Below are 21,563 nucleotides of genomic sequence, written 5' to 3'. Positions count from 1 at the left end.
AATTCTTTTATGTTCATTTTGTAGAAGGATGCTAGTTGCGGCATGTTCTTCATAATGAATCTGGTATTATGGGACATTATGCTTGCACAAAACATCGATTTTCCCGTTGCAACGCACGGGTATATGTGCTAGTATTAAACTCATGTTCCAACCAACCCATTCAAAAGTCCAAACTGATGAAGAGAGACAGACAATATATTTCAATAATTGTAACAACATTTTAATTTAATCAATATATGGGGTGGTGTTTTCTAAAATAAATCCCCCCAAAAAAAAAAGAAAGACCCCGGACGATTTTTCTTTCCCTGAACTGTCCCGGACGATCTTGAACCAGCAGCTCATCCGCCACCGCAGAAATCACGAGGCAACTCATAAGCGTCCGTCGTCCTCTTCCCCAATCCACATCCCAACCCAGTAAACGAGAATTCCGTAAATGCCCCTGCCCCCCGAGGCGTCAACCCTTTCGCCTAAAAACACCTTCCCTCCCAACCCTCCATCCCCCTCTTCCGCCCGCGGCGGCTCAAACTTAAACCCTAGAGCCGCTCCCCTCCTCGCCTCCGAAGCGCTCGCCACCCGATTCGCCAGTCCCCAATCCCCCCAGGGAGGCGCTTCCGCGAAGGCAAGTACGCCCCCAGACCCCGCCCCCGGTATCTTCGGGTTCCGGTTCCGCGTGCCTCGCCTTTGCGCTTCATTCCGTCCCCGAAACGCGAGCATTTTTTTGGGGCGTTTTTCCTTCCATTTGTGGGTGGAGGTTAGCAGGTGCTTCGTGATGGATTCGTCAGCATTTTTTGAAGAATTTTTTCGTTCTTCCTCTTGCAGGTCCGCTGCTGCGGTCATGGCTCGCGTCTACGTGGGGAATCTGGATCCGCGCGCCACTGCGCGCGAGATCGAGGACGAGTTCCGCGTGTTTGGGGTTCTCAAGAGGTGAGATGCCTGTGACTTTGTTTAACAATTCTGAAGCTAGCAGTACGGTACATACCCTTGGCTTATTTTCACGAGTTTGGTGTGATATAACTACTGTGCTTGCCTGTAGACATGCTAAGTTGTATTTTCAAATTTCATGTTCAGCTGGTAACTAGCTCGTCTGCTAAAAGTATACGTGCCAAGTATATTGGTATGCTGGCTATTTGCTAAGCCTGATTTTAGTGCATGATTCGTGTGAAATTCAGAGTTGAGACCATCTCTTGGTGAACATGATGCAGCTTTCTGTTTGAGGAATAGAAGCTTTTATGCATAATTATATCTTAGTTGCATTGCTTGGTCGCTTGTTTTGCTTTTAATTTGTTTCTTCGGTCACATCGTAAAATTTCCCTGATAATAACAGTTTATGTTACTGCATTTTGTGATTTTTTATTTAAGTTCAACGGGGCTTGCATGTACAGGTCTTCTATAGCTTATTTTGGATTGCCATATGCTAAAGAGATATAATGTGGTACAAGTTAATAGGCAAATATGAAACAGTGAAGGTTAGAAAAGTATGAAATGGATATAAGAGATGTAGAGGCAACATTAAGTGAAGTTATGTGTGGGTGCAGATGATGGTATCATCGTAGTAATTCTAAAGCACATGCAGCATAATTATGTTGGACTGCCAGTGTATGCCTTTTCACTTAGAAGTACCAACAGTTAATGTGAAAACTAACGCATGGCTCAGTTGTACCTTTTTGAACTCAACAGTCAAGAGTATCTCATTATTTTGAATTTCTTGTCTACTGTTTAAAAGGTTATATGTCTCATCTTTTCCCCTAAGTTATTGGTGTATTTCTGAATGTATCAAACTGGTCGATCTTGTATTTGTGTGGCAAAGAGTTATGTTGTTTCTGCTTTCTCATTAGTTGCTGGCTTGCTGTTGATTAGGATGATTTTAAGTTAACAACTGTGGTAACAAAGATGTTCCGCTGGTTGCTTGATGTGAAGAATGATATTGATCTCCATACAATAATTACTTCCTATATGTTTTTGTGCGTGCAGAAATGGGATCAATTAGTTTTGACTTGACTTCTTTTCGTTGCAGTGTGTGGGTTGCTAGAAAGCCACCAGGATTTGCTTTCATTGACTTTGATGAGACCAGGGACGCAAAGGATGCAATTCGTGAATTGGATGGTAACATGATAATCATTTTTTTCATGTTGATTCTGTCTCACTATCTCCATAAGTTAGTAGATTCATGAGTCTAGTTGAGAAAATATTAACGGGATCATTTCGTGGTTGCTCATTGATCCTTAACCTCATCCTGATAAGTTCACTTATCACTTGTCTAGATTCTCATACAACTGACAAGTAAATTTTTTGTAGTCTATTTGTCCTAGCTAGCTCATTTTTTGGCTGGTCTAGTGAATTCAGGCCTGTTCTTGTGGGATTCTTATTGAATGGTCTGATGTATAATGCGTTCTGTTGCCTTTTCAGAGCTTAACTCCTGTCCATCAAAGGAAAATGCCAAAAAAAATAACTGTATTTGCACAGAAACCTGCAAATATATTAGCCCTGTACTTGAAAACCGTGAATTGTGACCATGACCAGGAACTAATAACTGATCAGTATATATAGTCATGTACTCCCTCCGTTCCGAATTACTTGTCTTAGATTTGTCTAGATACAGATGTATCTAGCACTAAAATGAGTCTAGATACATCTGTATCTAGACAAATCCAAGACAAGTAATTCGGAACGGAGGGAGTAGCAATTTGTATTAATATGTCCTATCCAGTCAGCAAGCACACTCACATATTGGCTATAGCATGACTGTGGATGGCTAAGATAATTAGGCTACACTACACTATAACTGCTTTTGTTTACTGAGACTGGCAAGCATTATCATGTGCATTTCCTTCAAAATAAAGAAACTTGGATGACCATGGTAAACAGCTACCTTATAAATCATAAAATGTTCAACTCAGTTTGAACTAAAACTGCTAAGATTTACGAGTTCTATTTTTTATTTTAAGGTCTCTTAGATTTGAACAAGTTCCAATGTCATCATACGATGACCACTTGATCAGCAACATATTAGACATTTTTTGTTATTGGCGATTGGACTTCTGTTGTGCTTTAGCTGTTATGGAGTCATCTGTATGTCTGAACATTCATGAATTTGTGATTATGACAATCGTGCTGATTATTATGTGCTAATAGGTAAGAATGGGTGGAGAGTTGAGCTGTCAACCAAATCTAGTAGTGGCCGTGGCCGAGAACGTGAACGCTCTGGAGGTTCTGATATGAAGTGCTATGAGTGTGGTGAAAGTGGTCACTTTGCACGAGAATGTCGCCTACGGATTGGTTCTGGGGGCCTGGGTAGCGGAAGACGCCGCAGCCGAAGCCCGAGGCACCGCAGCCGTAGCCGTAGCCGTAGCCCAAGATACCGCAGGAGCCCAAGCTATGGCAGAAGGTATGCCCTCCGCTCACAAGTAAATTATGTTTTAGGCATGGACATGTGTTATCTGTAATTATAAATATATAGGCTTGAAGAACAAAGGAAGAATATCTCCTGAGATATTGTTTGTGAAAGTTCTAATTTTGACCTAGTAATATTTCTCAGTACATGTGAAGTCCATTCTTCAATTTCCGGTTCTTACTTTCTTACCCAAGTCCTATGTCATTTACTCCTGTGTCGGTAAAGTGGTCTAATATTTCCCTTTTCGGTTTGTCTGCTACAATCATTGGCTTTGTCAATAGGTCAGAAACATAAAATGTGAAGAACCATTTGTACATTAACAGATGGAACAAATTACTGACAATTGCCTTGCCATACTAGTATGATCTCTTACGAATACTTTAGCAGCTGTGTGCTCAGTGCATTTATCTTTACCTGATTCAGGAGCTACAGCCCACGGGATCGGTCTCCCAGGAAGCGAAGTTACAGCAGATCACCACCGCCTCCCCGGGCGCGGAGTATCAGCAGGTCTCCACCGCCTGCCCTTGCGCGAAGCATCAGCAGGTCTCCACCGCCTGCCCGTGGGCGAAGCACCAGCAGGTCACCGCCGCCCGCCCGTGCGCGAAGCATCAGCAGGTCACCACCGCCTCCTCGCGCCAGAAGCATCAGCAAGTCACCACCGCCTGCCCGTGAACGGAGCTATAGCAGGTCCCCAGCGCAGCCACCCCAGCGTGAGGAGTCCCCTTATGCTGATAACGCGTGAGCACTTGGTTCCACAATGCTGGAAGTGTTGGGGGGTGGGGACCTCCGCTTGTTTCCTTGAATGTTTTGGTATGACTATTGAATGGCCAGGCGGCCGAGTATTGTTCTTCGTTGGCATTTGTGTTCTTTTGCTGCTGATACAATTGCGGAAGCGGGATTTCTCTTGACTGGATGACTCTAGCGTATGTAGTTGGTCTTAAAGACAAGATATGTTTTTTTTTTCTGTAACATTTGTACTGTTGGATTATTCGGATGCCGTGCATGGATTTTTATGTGCTGATGAAACTGTTTCTTGAATCTTAATGTGTCACCGTCTTGTTACGTTTCTATTCTCTAGAGACGTGTAGTCACTATTACGCATAGTCATCTAAACCTTTCATGATCCTGATGACTATCTAGGCAGGTACTAGCACGGAACGAATATTCAAAAGATATCACGATCTGCAGCTAAAAGCAATGCTTCACGGCAGCTGTTGCTGTTTAAGGTTTGTGAGGACGTCCCGTTGCGTTTCTCTTTGGCGTGGCTGTTCTGGCCAGTGTTTGGAGTGGACTGTTCGGACATTTTTTTGGCATCCAACACCAGTCCATAATTTTGATTTTTTGCCGTCCAATACCGGTCCATAATTTTGTCTGGATAGATCTGCATGTTTGAAATTCCACAAATCTTTTGCCGCCTAACACCGGTCCACAATTTTGTCTGGATAGATCCGCATGTTTGAAATCCCACAAAACGGAAGTAAACACAGGGGAGGTTGTAGACGTTCGGATCTCCTTCATCTCGAACTCTGACATGCTTGGTCCACTCAAAATACCTCATCCGAAGCTAGTGCGGTGTTGCAGAGGCTGGGCTTCATGGAGCCTGTTTTGCCAAAAAAAAAAAACTTAGAAGTTTCAAAAATATCAAAAAAATATACAAATACATATGCATGTTCGTCAAGTATGTAAAAAGTTTCTTCAGGTAATTCGATTATTTGCATGGTACACAAAAAAGAAAAATATATGGCCCAAAAACTGCAAAGATAAAGCCCATTTTATTTTGTGTATTCATGACATTTTACATGTGTATACTATAAAAATACATCTATGTATAATTATTTTTCAGATTTTTTCAATATGTGAAAATAGTATTTTTGCTAACAATAATAGTAAAGAGCTCTATGGAGCTCGGCCTCCGCAATGCTTTTTCGATCTGAAGCACCTTTTCCCCATTCTGTCTTTCTTTATTGTGCCTTATATCTACTCCGTCGACGACCGACTCCTCCATTGTATCACCCCGACCGCCGCCCAGGCCTTCCCGGACCTCCACCGCTTCACCCAGGCGCTTGCCCGCCTTCCCCTATGTTGTCGTCCCACCTCAGATCTGGCCGCATCCCAGGTATCCCCACCGTCTGTCGGCGCCGTCCATGGCGGTCACCACACCCGACAAATGTTTGATCGGATGCCATAGCCAATTTTTCTGAAGTTCTCATTGTTTACTTTGAATCAAACACGATGGATTTGGATGGGGAGTGCTTCCACATCGAGTTCACTGAGTCGTCTTTGTCGGATGAGGAGGTATATGAGAATGGAAACACCATGATGAGGGCGGTTCTTGAAAGGGTGATGCGTGCGTCTGAGCATGTTCTCAACTACAAGGGTTCAACAAAAGGACATCAGCTGTTGAACCGGAATAACGCACGGGGGCATCTGTTGTTGGACGTCGGCTGTTTTGCCCCTGTTGCGTTATTCAAGCCCTATTATGCCTTCGTTTTCGAATGCGGCGACAAGTGTTTGATCGTATCTACCGTGGTGTCCGAGCCTATGATGATTACTTCACCCTGAAGTAGGATGCCATTGGAACCATTGAGTTTTGTGTGCTGCAATGAGGATGCTTTCCTATGGCATGTCCAAAAATTTGTGCGATGAGTACCTCTGGATGTCAAATTTGATACTGTAGTATTGAAGGTGTTTGGACGAAGTACTTGAAAGAACCAACTCCTGCAGACACTGCAAGACCCATGGCAATTGGAGAAGAAAGAGGGTTTTCTAGGAATACCCGGATCCCTAAATTGCATGCGATGGGAATAAAAAAACTGCGGTATCCAGAACAAGGGCAATACCAAGGCCATTCCAAAAAGCCCACCATCATTCCCGAAGCAGTTGCATCCCATGACATATTGATTTGGCGCTCTTTCTTTGGCATGCCTGGGTCTACAATGACATCAACGTGCTACAGTGGTCTCCATTATTTGCAAGGTTGTGTACTATCTTTGTTTTGAATCAATGGGTAGAAAAAATATCACTTTGCCCAAAGTCAAGAATATGTTAGAAAGGATGTCGAGAGGGCATTTGAAGTGCTCCAAGCCCGCTCTGCAGTTACTCGTGGACCTGCTAAACTATGGGATCCAAAGACATTGCGGGAGGTGATGACAAATTTGTGATCATGCACAATATGATTATGGGATGAGGGTGATGGGGTTCACCCTGGTCTACATTTTCAAAATATGGGTGATCCTATCCAAACTTCGGGAGCAGAATCCGGTGACATTTGAGGATTTTATCCAGACACACCATCAAATTCCACATTGAGAAACTCATGAGCTGCTGCAAAATGTTCTGATTGAGCATTTTGGGTGTTTTATATGCACTAGAATGTGTGCCCGACTGAGATGAAATCAAACTTGAACTACTTTATTTCAGAAATTTATATTTTTATTGTTACATTTTAATTGAATTATTGTTGCTTTGGAATACTTATCTTTCAGTTGCTTAAGAATTGTGCTTTCTTTATCTTTGATTGTTTTGAATAGTCTGGGTACAAGAAGAAAAGGTTAGGAGTGGACATTTGATGACTTTGGTTGGATGATCTCTGCCCTTAGGACATCTCAAACACTGGCCCCAAGACGGACATATATTTTTTTGCACAGACACATCAGCGGATAGTGATATGGGAGTAGGTCATCCAGCGCTGCCCCAAACCTCCCCCGCAATACAAATAAATTCGGACATAATTCATGCAAACATGACGGAATCCATGCAAACAGACATAAGTTCGATATAATCTATATAAAACGGATGATATTTCGCCCGCTCAACAGCACATCGGTCGGCGTCTGTGCCATCATTGTTGGAGTGGTTCCTCCAGTGGCGGAAGGGCATGGGGCGCGACAGCCCCTCCCAACCGTCGCCTAGCGCTTGTAGAGGTGTCACTCGTGTTGCTCTGCGAGCCTGCCCTTGCCCCTGCCGGTGGCGACAGAGGTGTCGCTGAGCGACCATTTCTTCCCAATTTTTGCGAACTGCCCGTCGAGCTGGCGCAGATACCGCGTGTAGTATCCTTGGCGGTCAATGACTGGTCAAGAGCCCTGTCTTCGTGAGGTCTCGGTCTACGAGGATCCATGCCGGTACGGTGTCGACGTCGCAGATGCCGCCCGACGCACCGCTCTCTCCGTGCCACCTCCCTACCTGCCCTTTGTTGGGAAACGTAATAAAAAACAAAAAAATCGCCCTACAAACACCAAGGAACAATATGAAGATGCATAAAGGGTTTGGATCAACAATCATTACTGACTGCGGAGTGTAGAGGAAGTAGACGAGTCGGTGTAGATCATAATTGGAGTCCCTCGAACATCGATGACGATCCCGCAAACCGCCCTCGAACGATCCCTCGAACTGAAGACCGAAAGCACGACCTCTCTACTTGGTTGCAAGCATACAGTCTTCACGATTCGGCAGCGCTTAATCATCCAGAGCTAATCGTCGCCGGAGAATTAGAGGGAGGAGATTAGAACCATACAGGACTTCTAATTATGAGGATTAGAGGTGGCTAGGACTAGCACCAAATAGTCAACTAGGACCAACTAGAACTAGAACTAGATCAACTAGAGGAGGCTCCAAAACTTGTATCACAAATAGAGCAAAATCCCCTAGTATATATAGGTTGGAGGAGGAGGAGAGGGCATCCACCAAGGGGGGAAAGTCCCCCTTGGGGCGCCGACCTAGGGAGAGGGAGTTGGACTCCCTTCCCTTGTCCAATTCGGGCCCCCATAAAGAAGGGGGGGCTTCCTACTTGGGCCCTTATGGTCCAAGTTGCCTTCCACCTCTTGGCCTTATTAGGCCAATTGATATTAAATTACACACACACACACACACACACACACACACACACACACACACATATATATATATATATATATATATATATGTTCTAAAAATTGTCAGAGAATCATACATATAATTTAACATCCCTGCAAACATTTTCCACACATATATATTAATCGATAATAGCCGGTACTACCCGATATTCACCGAAACCCTTCCGGTGACCCCGAAACGCTTCCTGAACCTCTCGAAACTATTTCGGATATTAATGAAACAATTCCAAAAGTATATTCTCATTACTCCTGCACTACTAAAACTCAGAAGATTGTGATTACCTTAATCTTGTGACCCCGTAGGTTCGATAAGTCATAGACATGAATGAAACCCCTTCGTTCAATGATCGATAGTGGAACCGTGGACATCCATATCGGCCCCTATGATTACACGTATGATATTCTAGTGAACCTTTGGTTATCATGTGACGTTCCCTTTTCTTCACGATACTTTACAAAACCCGGTGTGCATCGGTACCCTTCCAAGTCATCACCATGCTCACTATACCATTGCTTCAATTACCGGTTTTGTTCTTCCTTCTCGTTAACGTGTTTCAGCATCCCTGTGACATAGTCACTTGTGTCTGGCCAGACGATGATGGATACCATCACACCGAGAGGGCCCTAATAATATCTCTCCATCGCCGGAGGAGCAAATCCCACTCTGGAACTATTCGGTCACTTATCAAACTTTCCAATGAGCCTGAAAGTTGTCGTCATGATCACCTTGTTACAAATGACGTTTAAGTAACCCCAAAGCCCACCGTCTGGTAGAAAGTGACCGAGACACTCTCATGGCCCAAGGGACTAAAATACATGCTTACTCCGTGTTATAACAAATGATTTCTAGATGATATAATCACAAAGTATAACCGACAAGTTTGGGTCGATTCAATATGATCGTTCTTCTAACGTCATACCCTGAATGTTGTTTTAGGACTATTGTTATACTTAACGATATCGTAGGATCTGGAAAACATGATCACCAACAACACTCAAGCCAGTCTTAGAGGCGAGAACCGGAACCTATTGTTTAACATTTATCATTCCACATGTGCATATGAGTTTTCCACTGAATCGCATATTCCAGGATGATAGCAGTTATAGCATGAAATATAAACTCTTAATTATAAATAATGGAAATAAAATAATAAAATATTATTGCCTCTAGGGCATTTTTCCAACAGTCTCCCACTTGCACTAGAGTCAATAATCTAGTCGCATAGTCTTTAAAACACATATGACTTATCTGGTGTTGCTCATGCTTCGCTTGTGGTAGAGCCTTTGTCATTAGTTTTGACATATTCAAAAAATTGTAATATTTGTGTTAGTCTTGTTTGATTTTAAGGATCTTAATCCATCTTGCTTTGAGATATAACATTTGATTCAAAATAAAATATTAGTGAACTCATTGCACTTAGAATCACATCAACCATATCAAGACTCTTCTTGATTATATACATATCATTGTTTGGATCCACCCATTTATATCAAGACTCTTCTTGATTATCCATACTTGTCGTGGAATTAACACGTCAGATGTCCTAACGGAAGGACTTAGTCGTGGAGCCATCGCAACAAGATTAGCTTAAAGGGGTTAAACCGGAACAAAGGACATGGGAAGTTTATACTGGTTCGGCCCCTTGCGGTGAAGGTAAAAGCCTACGATCCAGTTGCTATGGGATTGAAATTGATTGATCTTGCTGAGCAGGGAGCGGATTTGCTTTCCCTATCTCTCGAGTTGTTGTTTCTTGTCCCTGAACCGCCACCGGGTCGTCCCTTTATATACACAGATTGACGCCCGACCGGTCTACAGAATCCCGAGGCCGGCTCATACAAGTGTCTGGCTCAGTTTCTTCCTTTCCCTAACTTACAATACAAGTTATACACCTATGGCGGTTTACTACTATGGGCCTTAATTCGCCATTGGGCTTCTGGGCCTCTAAGCTTCCATAGTTAAAGCGCCATATCCTTCATCTTCATGGGCTCTTGTACATGACTCCTTGTGAGTGTAATCCGGCCCCTCCTGGGCGGTTTACACCCAGTAGTCATATCCCCAACATTAGGCCCCAAATTGATTTGAACCTGTTCATGTCAATCTTCAATACTTAGAAAAATTCTTTTTGAACATCCTCCTATAATCCTTGTAAACCGCCATGATGTCACCTCCATACGAGCTTGGTAAACCACCATGACGTCATCTTCTAAAATTGCAGCAAATCGTCATGACGTCATCTATGTAAAAAACTCATAAATACCTTCCTTTGTTAATTAATTTCCTAAGATCGAGGCGACAGTCGTGCCCCATTCTCCGTTTCAGGTTCCTCGATTCCCGCGCTTGCCTACTTATCCATTCGTCTTATAAATAGGCCCAGGGGTCTTTCCCTTTTCCCCTTCCGCGCCTCTTCTTCCTCCTCTCGACGCTCAAGCCCGAAAGCTCCGCCGCCGCCCTCGACCTTCAAGTGCTGCATCATCCCTGGCTGCTGCATCAACCTGAACGTACGAGAGAACCACGACCCTTCTCCGCCGATCCCGTGAAGCCGGTAAGCCTTCTTTTTTCAACCCTAGATCTGCATTAGGGTTCATGCAATCATTGGTGTTCATCAGTGTTCATCGGTGTTTACTGCTTTCTCTTACTGCCCATTGTATCCTGATGAACTTAACATCTTTCTTGTGCGGCCAAAACTATAGTTTACTTTTCCTCACCATAGCGTCCTTTCGCCTATGAACAGATCCCATCTGAATCTTTGTTGTTCTGCTGTCGCCACTTTTAGGCTTTGAATTTGTTCCTTTTCCTGAACTGCGCTAGATCCATAATTATTATACCAACTTGTAGAACCTGTTTGTGCAATACTTAAGAGAATTTCAAATCTGTCCCTTCCGCACCATTGTAGGCGGTTTAACTGTTATAAATTGACAATCCGCTAGATACCATTAGCCCTATCTTAAACTGCCATCCTTACTTAATCATCAGTATCCGGCTTAACATGCACACATGCTCTTACTAAATCCCCCAGTTTGACACCGGTTTATGCATATCAATCTTGAACCGTGAACCGGAATTTAAACTTCCTTTACAGCTTGCCACCAAAAATGGCCAAACAGTTCTCTTCTTGCAATTGGGTTCCTTCCCGGATTACAGAAGAGCAACTTACTGGGTATGTTGTGACTGGCGCTTTAGCAAAGAAGGAGGTCATACATTGGAGAGTCTCGGGTACTGAAAATCCTCTTGGGCCTTAAGATGGAGAGGTAGTTGTGTTTATGCAGCATCTGGACCGAGGGTTTAGCCCTCTCGGATCAAAAAAAAATTCATGATGTACTTGCCAATTTCCAACTCCACCGTCAAGACATTGGACCGAACTCTGTGTCCAACATTTGCAATTTTCAAGTGTTCTGTGAAGTTTATCTGCAAGAAGAACCAACTGTTGAACTCTTCAGAGACTTCTTCCACTTGAACCGCCATACTGAATTTTCTGACGGCCCCAATACTGAACTTGGCGGAGTGTCGATTCAAAAAAGGAAAGAAGTCAATTTTCCTCATGCCAAACATCACAGCCACCCCAAGGATTGGAATCAGACGTGGTTCTACTGTCGGAACACTACTCCTGCTGGTGAAAATCCTCTACTGAGTTATCGTGCTTACCGACTCAGCAATGAACATCCACTGCCTCAGCGGCTTACTGCTAGAGAACGACAAACATATGCACCACAGTTTGCTAAGCTCCGGGCTCTTATAGAAAACGGTTTAACCGGTATTGACCTTGTCCGTTGCTGGGTTTCATGGGGTATCTTGCCCTTAAGCCGTCGCACCAGATTGATGTACGAGTATACTGGGGATGTCAAAGATCCTCAACGGCACATTGAAATACGGATGACTAATGACGAGATCACCGAGTTTGTAAAAAAGATGCTAGATGAACCGATATTTGAATGCAGCAAGACCAGGCTGCGTCCCTTTTATACCTCCAACAAACCGCCAGTTGTAAGAATTTATCTTTCTGCTTTTTAATCCGTCTCCCTTTTGACACTTTCTGATAGCCTTCTGTTTATCCTTGCAGGACAAAGATTTGTTCTGGAAAAAGAAATCTCAAGACAAACCGGCTAAACCCCAAGACAAACCGATGAGAGCGCCTCGTGCTAAAAGCAAGGACACAAAGAGGCCAACAAAGAAGAAAACCGCCGAGTCCTATGATCCGCACGAAGATGTTGATGACTTGGAACCAGAGGTAGAACTTGACTCCCTTGTTTCATTTTTCATACATCTTATTGATAATGACCATTATAAGGATGATGCAGAAGCCAGCCGTGCTGATCATGTAGAGGTAATTCCCATTTCTTCCGATTCAGATCTTGTGCCAGTACGAAAACTTCGTCGCGCAGTCCGGAAAGTGAAACGTTCACATCCTCTCACTCATTTGGATCCACACTTTTCTTTGAAGACACAGCACCCTGACGCTCGTTGCATAACCCAACACAGTGGCCAACAAGTCACCTCCTCTGGTTTACCAAACACACCGGTTCGGAAGCGTCGTGTAGAGGTTTCTTGTAATTCTAACAAATCTTATCCCTTGGCGGGTTACTTCCGATACCCTCTTAATCCGTCTAACTTGAATTATCAGGGAACTTCCAATTCATCTTCTGGCGATTCATCAACCACCCAGATGCCTCCCCTCAAGACCGTCCCTGGGTAAGTATAATAATTTTAGTTTTTGCTTTCTTGCACCGGTTTACCATATTAACCTCTGTTTGTTACTTGCAGCGCCAAAGCTCGACTCAGCAAAAAGGCCAAACTGAATGCTCCCACTGAGGAGAATCCGTCTTTTGATCTGGAGAGGACGTTAGAAGCTGCTGATGGAGACACTGATATTGCACTGGATGTTCCTGTGCCACAAGGTCAGGACACTTATGTTGATCTGCCAGAAGTTAACCCGGGTAGTCCTCATGTTGATCTGCCAAGCCCAGCTGCCGATCCACCAACTCCAATTGCTAATCCTCCAAGTCCAGCAAGAGCCGCTGCCAAACCATCCAACACATATGAGATTGTTGATGGCAAGACTGATGATGTGGTGATTACCGGTTTCGGCCACACTACTCCTGGCGACCCTGTCGCTTTATCAAAACACAGTGCCAAAGAGGAATTTATTGCTGTGGACAAAGGCAAGTGGAAAACTGATTTTTCAAGTTATGCTCATCTCAGTGCTCAAGACATCCATTCTAGATACTTAAACCGCCTGTACACAAGTCGTGATTACGAGGCCGGTTTAATCAACTTAATGAAGGAGCGCTATGAGGTAACTTCTATTCAAACATTTTATAAAGTTTTCTTTGTACTGTATATCAACTCCATTGTAGCCCCCAAGGGCCGGTTTATCTCTTCAAGATGAATTGTGACTTTGGATAAAAAGACTTCAACTGTGTAGCCCCCAAGGGCCGGTTTATCTCTTCAGGATGAACCGGGACTTTCTGTTGCAAAACTTGTCTTTGTTGAATTCCTTCACCTCTAATTTTTTTGATCAATTACACATTAGCCCCCAAGTGCCAAGATTAATACTTGTATTGAGCCTTGGGACTTAAAATAACAGTCAAAAAGAAGCAATCTGCATTAGCCCCAAGTGCCAAGTGTATAACTTGTTATGTGCTTGGAACTTTTGAGAAAATATTAACAACTTATTATCTGTTTGTTGCAGGCTGACTTGAACACTAAGGATTCCCAAATCGCCGATCTTCAAGAAAATATCAAGTCCCAGCAAGCAGAAACCTCCAAGGCCAAAGATGAATTGAAGGGCGCTTTAACTGCCATGGAACAATTAAAGGATGGTTTCAAAAGCGAGCGGGCGGGATGGTAAAATAAGAGGGCCTCTTTGTTAAAACGGGCTGAGGATGCCGAAGCAGCTCTTCAACCGGTGGCGGAAGAGTTGAGTGGCTTAAAGCGGCAAATCAACTGGATGACTTCTGCTATATTTGGTAAGTACTCCTTGCAAGAGCCTTTCTTAAACATCTGTGAATATGCTGGTTTAACAACAAATTCTTAAACCGTTGCAGGTAGTCGTGTTGCTCATCTGGGCTCGGATATGCGGATGAAGTTGAAAGCAGCCTATACTTTGATAGAACAACTGTATACCAGTGCTCAATGAGTCATCTGTGCGGCCTCTTACAATAAACCGACACCAACCTTGATCAAGGATACTTTGGCCAAATTATCTATGACTCCTGCCCAGATAGAAGAAGTAAAGAGATCTGCTGCAAGGGCTGGCGCTCTATCTGCACTGACACGGGCCAAAGCTTGGATAGCTGATCTTGATCCGGAGGACATCGGAAAGGGCTATCCAAGCCAACAAGAAGACGGGTCAGAATTTGATAGTGAAGCTCTCAAAGCCTTGACAAAGGAGATGAGCCCATTGGCAAGCAGATTGGACGAAGAAATTGACATGTCTGTCCACTGGTCCAACTATGATGCGGACAACAATTGGGTTGATGCAGCTATAAAAGAAGTGCAGAATCTTATCCCGCCAATCCGTAAGCACACTTATGCCCCTGACGCCGAACCGTCCAATCTTATAAGCAACGAAGTTGTCTTCCAAGCTTTAACCGGGATTGATTGGGCCACCATTGACTTCCAGCCATTGGGTGGGGAGGAGGAGGTTGAACCGGCGCAAGATGATCCATCAACTTCTCGTCTGCCTGGTGATGAATCATAGTCCGGCAGCCGGCTTTAGCTTCGCAGATTATATCTTGTGCAATAAACAGTTACTATTTTTTGGGCATCAAAGCGCCTTGTAATAGGCTAGTTGACATACTTTGATCTTCTGCCATCGTGCACCGCTACATGACATTGCGTAAGCCGTCATGATTGTTGCTATACTTGCTCATGTGCCTTAGTATTTTCATAAAATCCTGCCTTCTGCATTTGAGAAACTTAAATGTGCCCTGGCGGTTTACCGCCGGACGGGTTATGATACCCAATATAGAACCAGAGTTTTTATAACCAAGGCTGTAAAACAATGAAATATGAAATATATCATACCTGTGATATTGAATCACATCGTTGGTTTACCAACTTGCATAATAAGGGTGATAACCCAAATCTTGAGTGTTGATAACTCCCACCATATTGTGCTGGTGCATAAAAAACCATGCCGGGTTATGATAAGCACCGGATGATCATCTTGGCGACTTATAGTCAATGCTAGACCGGGCTAAGAAACGTCGGTTTATAATTGATTATGTTCTAACAACTGATAGTTGAAAGCCACGCCAGGTTAAAAAACACCGGGTTGATATAATGATTTATAGTCGGGCCGGGTCAAGAGACGCCGGTTTAACTCAAAACCTTATCAAAGGAGATAAAACTTTGCAAAACAAAATCAAATAAAACCTTGTAGTCGAGGCTTTTCAAGGGCTGCCAGGCCCAAATTCGAGGCTTTTCATGGGCTGCCAAGCCGCTGAGTTAAACCATTTGACAAAGACTTTCAAGATGGGCCTCCAATTAACCAATCGTCATTTTAACTTTGACAAGTTCAGGGTCTGTATAAGATTGACTTGTCAAACGTTTGACGGGTCATACCAAGATTACCTGGACAGGAGTGGCTTACTTGATGAAGGCAGGTTAACCAGGGTTTTAGGTGAATACACCAGGTTTCCAAGCCGTGGCTGGATAGCCTATTACAATGGTCCTTTCAAACTCTTTGTTGCTTTGCACAAAGAGCCCCCAAGTAACTTTGTGAGCTGTGCTCAATGGGTGCCTATGTTTGAGTCATGCTTTAGCAACAATACTCTCTTTAGCCCCTTGGGTGTGAAGCTCCCAAGCTTTGTTGTGTCATGATAGCCGGTTTAATGGACAAATAGGACGTCACTTTATAAGCAGAAGCCCCCTTGTAACCAATAAATATTGGAAGAACGGCAGAGGCCCTGCTTGTACCAAGGATGCCGGTTTATTATATTGATTATAATATATACATTGTCAAAATATGTACATAATAGGAGCCTATGGCTCAGGTGTAGTAAGGCTGTAGATGAGCGATATTCCACGGCCGACGGGTCTCTTCCTTTGATTTGCTTGAGTCTTTGTGCTCTCGAACGTCGATGAGGTAGTATGATCTGTTGTGCAGATTCTTGCTGACCACAAAGGGCCCTTCCCAAGGTGGGGATAACTTGTGCATATCGGTCTGATCCTGGATGAGCCGGAGCACTAAGTCGCCTTCTTGAAAGGTTCTTGTTTTAACCCGGCGTCTGTGATAACGCTGTAGGTCTTGCTGATAAACCGCCGAACGAGCCAACGCCATGTCCCGTTTTTCATCTAACAGGTCCAGTGCTTCTTGACGTGCTTGCTTGTTGTCCGCTTCAACATAATTGGCAACCCGGGGCGAGTCGTGATAAATATCACTTGGGAGTACCGCCTCTGCCCCGTAAACCATGAAGAAAGGTGTATAACCCGTAGATCGATTTGGGGTGGTGTTTATGCTCCATAACATAGATGGTAATTCCTCCACCCAACAACCCGGCGTCCTCTTCAAAGGAACCATAAGCCGGGGCTTAATACCCTTCAAAATTTCTTGATTATCTCTCTCAGCTTGACCATTAGACTGGGGGTGAGCCACGGACGACACATCAAGCCGGATGTGCTCTCGTTGACAAAAGTCCTCCATCTCACCTTTGGAGAGGTTCGTGCCATTATGTGTGATGATGTTGTGTGGAAAACCAAAGCGGAAGATCACCTTCTTGATGAATTGAACCGCCGTGGCTGCGTCACACTTGCTTACTGGCTTCGCTTCAACCCATTTAGTAAACTTGTCAACCGCCACTAACAGGTGGGTCTTCTTATCTTTGGATTGCTTGAAGGGCCCTACCATATCAAGCCCCCAAGTAGCAAACGACCAAGTGATTGGAATCATTCGTAGCTCCTGAGCCGGAACATGAGCTCGTCGTGAGAATTTCTGACAACCGTCGCACCGCCTCACCAAGTCCTCAGCATCAGCATGAGCCGTCAGTCAATAGAAGCCATGACGAAAAGCTTTAGCAACCGAGGATTTTGAACCGGCGTGATGACCATAGTCTCTTTCGCGGATCTCACGTAGAATCTCATGGCCTTCTTCAGGAGAAATACAGAGCTGGAACACACCGGAGACACTGCAATGGTGTAACTCGCCGTTGTGAATAACCATGGACTTGGATTGCTGGATTATCTGCCTGGCCAAAACTGCATCTTCTGGCAACTCGCCTCGGTTCATATACGCCAAGTATGGAACCGTCCAATCTGGAACAATGTGTAAAGCGGCCACCAATTGTGCCACCGGATTAGGAATAGCGAGGTCCTCCTCTGTAGGCAACAGAACTGACGGGTTGTGCAAGACATCCAGAAAGGTATTGGGCGGCACCGGTTTACGCTCAGATCCTAGCCGGCTTAAAGCATCTGCTGCCTCATTTTTGCGCCGATCAATGTGCTCCACTTGATAACCCTTGAAGTGACCAGCGACAATATCCACCTCCCGTCGGTAAGCCGCCATGAGTGGATCCTTGGAATCCCAAGTACCCAAAACTTGTTGGGCCACCAGATCGGAGTCCCCAAAGCATCGTACCCGGCTTAAGTTCATTTCCTTAGCCACTCGAAGACCATGGAGTAAGGCCTCGTACTCAGCTGCATTGTTAGTACAAGGAAACATTAAGCGAAGAACATAACAGATTTTATCACCTCGAGGGGAAGTAAGGACAACTCCAGCCCCCAAGCCCTCCAATTGCCTGGACCCATCGAAGTGGATAGTCCAGTATGTGCTGTCCGGTTTGTCTTTTGGTGCCTGCAATTCTGTCCAATCATTGATGAAATCCACAAGGGCCTGGGACTTGATAGCTGTTCGAGGCATATATTTCAAACCGTGTGGTCCAAGCTCAATAGACGAATTACCAACCCGGCCAGTTGCCTCCCTGTTCTGGATTATATCCCCCAAAGGAGCGGAACTGATCACTGTGATGGGATGGCCTTGAAAGTACTGTTTAAGCTTCCGACTTGCCATGAAAACCCCATACACCAGCTTCTGCCAATGCAGATATCTTTGCTTTGACTCAATGAGAACTTCGCTGATATAATAAACCGGCCTTTGAACCGGGTATTCCTTCCCAGCCTCATTGCGCTCCACCACAATATCTACACTGACATCTCGGGCATTAGCAGCTATGTATAACAACAGTGGTTCCTTATCAACCGGAGCAGCAAGAACCGGCGGTTCAACCAACTACTTCTTTAAGTCCTCAAACGCCGCATTAGCAGCCTCACTCCAGACAAAATTGTCTATCTTCTTCAACATCTGATACAGAGGGATCGCCTTCTCTCCCAACCTGCTGATAAACCGGCTCAAAGCCGCGATACGACCCACCAGACATTGAACATCATTGATACACGCCGGTTTAGCCAGGGATGTGATAGCCTTAATCTTTTCCGGATTAGCCTCAATGCCCCTGTTGGACACCAGAAAACCCAAGAGCTGATGGATGCCATCACACCGATAGGGCCCTAAGAATATCTCTCCATCATTGGAGGAGCAAATCCCACTCTCGAGCTATCTAGTCACTTGTCAAACTTTTCGATGAGCCTGAAACTTGTCGTTATGATCACCTTGTTACAGATGATGTTTGAGCAACCCCAAAGCCCACCGTATGGTTGGAAATGACCGACAAATTCTCATGGTCTGAGAAACTAAAATACATGCTAACACTCCATGTTATAACAAAGGATTTAAGACGATATAACACAGAGTTTGGGTCGATTCAATATGATCGTTCTTCTAATGTCATACCCTGAATGTTGCTTTAGGACTACGTTACACTTAACGATATCCTAAGATCCGGAAAACATGATCACCAACAACACTTGGGCCAGTTTTAGAGGCGAGACCGGGAACCTATTATTTAACCATTTATCATTTCACACGTGCATATGAGTTTTCCACTGAATCACATATTCCACGATCATAGCAGTTATAGCATGAAATATAAACTCTTAATTATGAATAATGGAAATAAAATAATACGATATTATTGCCTCTAAGGCATATTTCCAACACCCTCCCCTTCTCCATCACGATAGTCCGCGATGAGGATCCACCACCGCTGTGGCCAACATAGTGGAGGAGGCGTCCGCGCGCCTTCGCGGTCGCCAGAGACACATCCTCCTTCATGGCCTTGTCGCGCCAGATGCAACATAGCGACAACACCGACTCATCAATGCGGGCGTACCGGCTATGCAACGCAGATAACCCACAAGTATAGGGGATAAATTGTAGATTTTTCGATAAATAAGAGTGTCGAACCCCACGAGGAGCTAAAGGTAGAATTTATATTCCCTTCAAGTTCTATCGACCATCGATACAACTCTACGCACACTTAATGTTTGCTTTACCTAGAACAAGTATGAAACTAGTAGTACTCTGTAGGTGTAGAGGGATAGGTTTGAAAGATAATAAAGAATGTGAAAATAAAAGTTAGGTGCTATTTTACTAAAAGAACAATTATGTTAGTATAGCGAGTGTGGAAAAGTGGTGCTAGGATTTGCGAAATTGTCCCTAAGAAATTGGCTAAGTTACTAGACCGATAGCAAGTTTTTATGTGGGAGAGGCCACTGCTAGCATGTCATCCCTTACTTTGAATTCTATGCACCTATGATTGGAACTATTAGCAAGCATCCGCATCTACTAACGTTCATTAAGGTAAAACGCAACCATAGCATTAAGATATATTGGTCCCCGTTCAATCCCGTATGAGTCAATTTCTATGGTAGGAAGAAGCTTCTGTCACTCTTGCCCTCCAATGCATAGTCCTATCAACACACAACTAACCCTATGGTGTGAACCACACGCACGCTCATATGATGGGCACCAAAGGGTAGCAACATAACCACAAGCAAATTAAACCAATCATAGCAATTCACCAATTACCCCAGTGGACAACACAATCTACTCAAACATCATAGGATGGCAACACATCATTGAAGAATAATATGAAGTATAAAGCACCATGTTCAAGTAGGGGGTACAACGGGTTGCGGGAGAGTGGACCGCTGAATATAGACGAGGGATGGTGATGGAGTGTTGATGAATATGACAGAGTTGTTGGAGTAGATCGACATCACATGATGATTGCCCTGGCGGCTTTTCGGTGCCACCGGGAGAGAGGGGGAGAGAGCCCCCCCTCCTCCTCCTCCTTCTTCTTCTTCCTTGGCCTCCCCTTAGATGGGTGATACGCCCATTTTGCATCATGATTTCCTACTGTTATTTATAGTGTTTTTATGCAATATAACACTGGAGTAATTATAATGCCTTTTCTCTCATAATATGCAAGGTTTACACAAAGGGGGAGATTGCCAGCAGCTGGAATTCTGGACCTAAAAAAGCTATGTCAGAGATACCTATTCTTCACATCTCCAAATGAGCTGACATTTTACGGAGAATTATTTTGGAATATATAAAAAAATATTGGATTAATGAAACATCAGAGGGGGCACTAGGCACCAGGGCGCGCCTGCCCCCCTGGCGCGCCCTGGTGGGTAGTGGGCCCCCTGGCCAGCCTCTGGGACCCATCTTCTGGTATATAAGGTCATTTGACCTAGAAAAAATAAGGAGAGGACTTTCAGGATGGAGCACCGCCGTCTCGAGGCGGAACTTGGGCAGGACCACTTTTTCTCTCCGGCGGAGCGATTCCGCAGGGGGCATTTCCCTCCGGAAGGGGAAATAGAAGCTATCGTCATCACGAACAACCCTCTCATCGTGGGAGGGCCAATCTCCATCAACATCACCATCTCATCTCAAAACCCTAGTTCATCTCTTGTGTTCAATCTTTGTATCAAAACCTCAGATTGGTACCTATAGGTGACTAGTAGCGTTGATTACATTTTGTAGTTGATGCTAGCCGGTTATTTGGTGGAAGATTATATGTTTAGATCTATTATGATATTTGCTACGTCTTGAGCTTGCGTTGGTTTTCCTTGAAGAGGAAAGATGCAGCAATAGTAGCGTAAGTATTTCCCTCAGTTTTTGAGAACCAAGGAATCAATCCAGTAGGAGGCTCCTCAAAAGTCCCACGCACCTACACAAACAAACGAGAACTTGCAACCAACGCAATAAAGGGGTTGTCAATCCCTTCAAGGCCACTTGCGGAAGTGAGATCTGATAGAGATAGTATGATAAGATAAATATATTTTTGGTATTTTATAATATAGATTGGAAAAGTAAAAATGCAAATAAAAGTAGATTGAAAGATTATATGATAAAAGATAGACCCGGGGGCCATAGGTTTCACTAGTGGCTTCTCTCAAG

At 44.2% G+C, this 21,563-nt stretch overlaps 1 protein-coding gene across 2 annotated transcripts; it reads left to right on the top strand.

Annotated features, from left to right (window-relative positions):
- Positions 1 to 383: 383 nt before the first annotated feature.
- Positions 384 to 4,429, top strand: LOC123137440 (serine/arginine-rich splicing factor RSZ23). Of its 2 annotated transcripts, none has more exons than XM_044557196.1 (5): positions 384 to 619; positions 820 to 924; positions 2,015 to 2,103; positions 3,133 to 3,385; positions 3,815 to 4,429. In XM_044557196.1, exons 2-5 carry the CDS (start codon positions 836 to 838, stop codon positions 4,131 to 4,133), a joined length of 750 nt encoding a protein of 249 aa, XP_044413131.1. In that variant the 5' UTR covers positions 384 to 619; positions 820 to 835; the 3' UTR covers positions 4,134 to 4,429. The 2 variants fall into 2 exon arrangements, with proteins under 2 accessions (XP_044413131.1, XP_044413132.1); XM_044557197.1 differs by having other exon boundaries at positions 445 to 623.
- Positions 4,430 to 21,563: the final 17,134 nt, after the last annotated feature.

Source organism: Triticum aestivum, chromosome 6B (genome assembly GCF_018294505.1).
Source record: "Triticum aestivum cultivar Chinese Spring chromosome 6B, IWGSC CS RefSeq v2.1, whole genome shotgun sequence".
Classification (NCBI taxonomy): Eukaryota; Viridiplantae; Streptophyta; class Magnoliopsida; order Poales; family Poaceae; genus Triticum; species Triticum aestivum.
Note: the sequence above shows the minus strand (reverse complement) of the source record. Positions and strands in the feature narration are given on the sequence as shown.

Coding starts and splice junctions, on each gene's coding strand:
- LOC123137440 (XM_044557196.1), top strand. CDS start 836: ATGGCTCGCGTCTACGTGGGGAATCTGGATCCGCGCGCCACTGCGCGC. Junction 925..2,014: donor GTGTTTGGGGTTCTCAAGAG/GTGAGATGCCTG, acceptor TTTTCGTTGCAG/TGTGTGGGTTGCTAGAAAGC. Junction 2,104..3,132: donor TGCAATTCGTGAATTGGATG/GTAACATGATAA, acceptor ATGTGCTAATAG/GTAAGAATGGGTGGAGAGTT.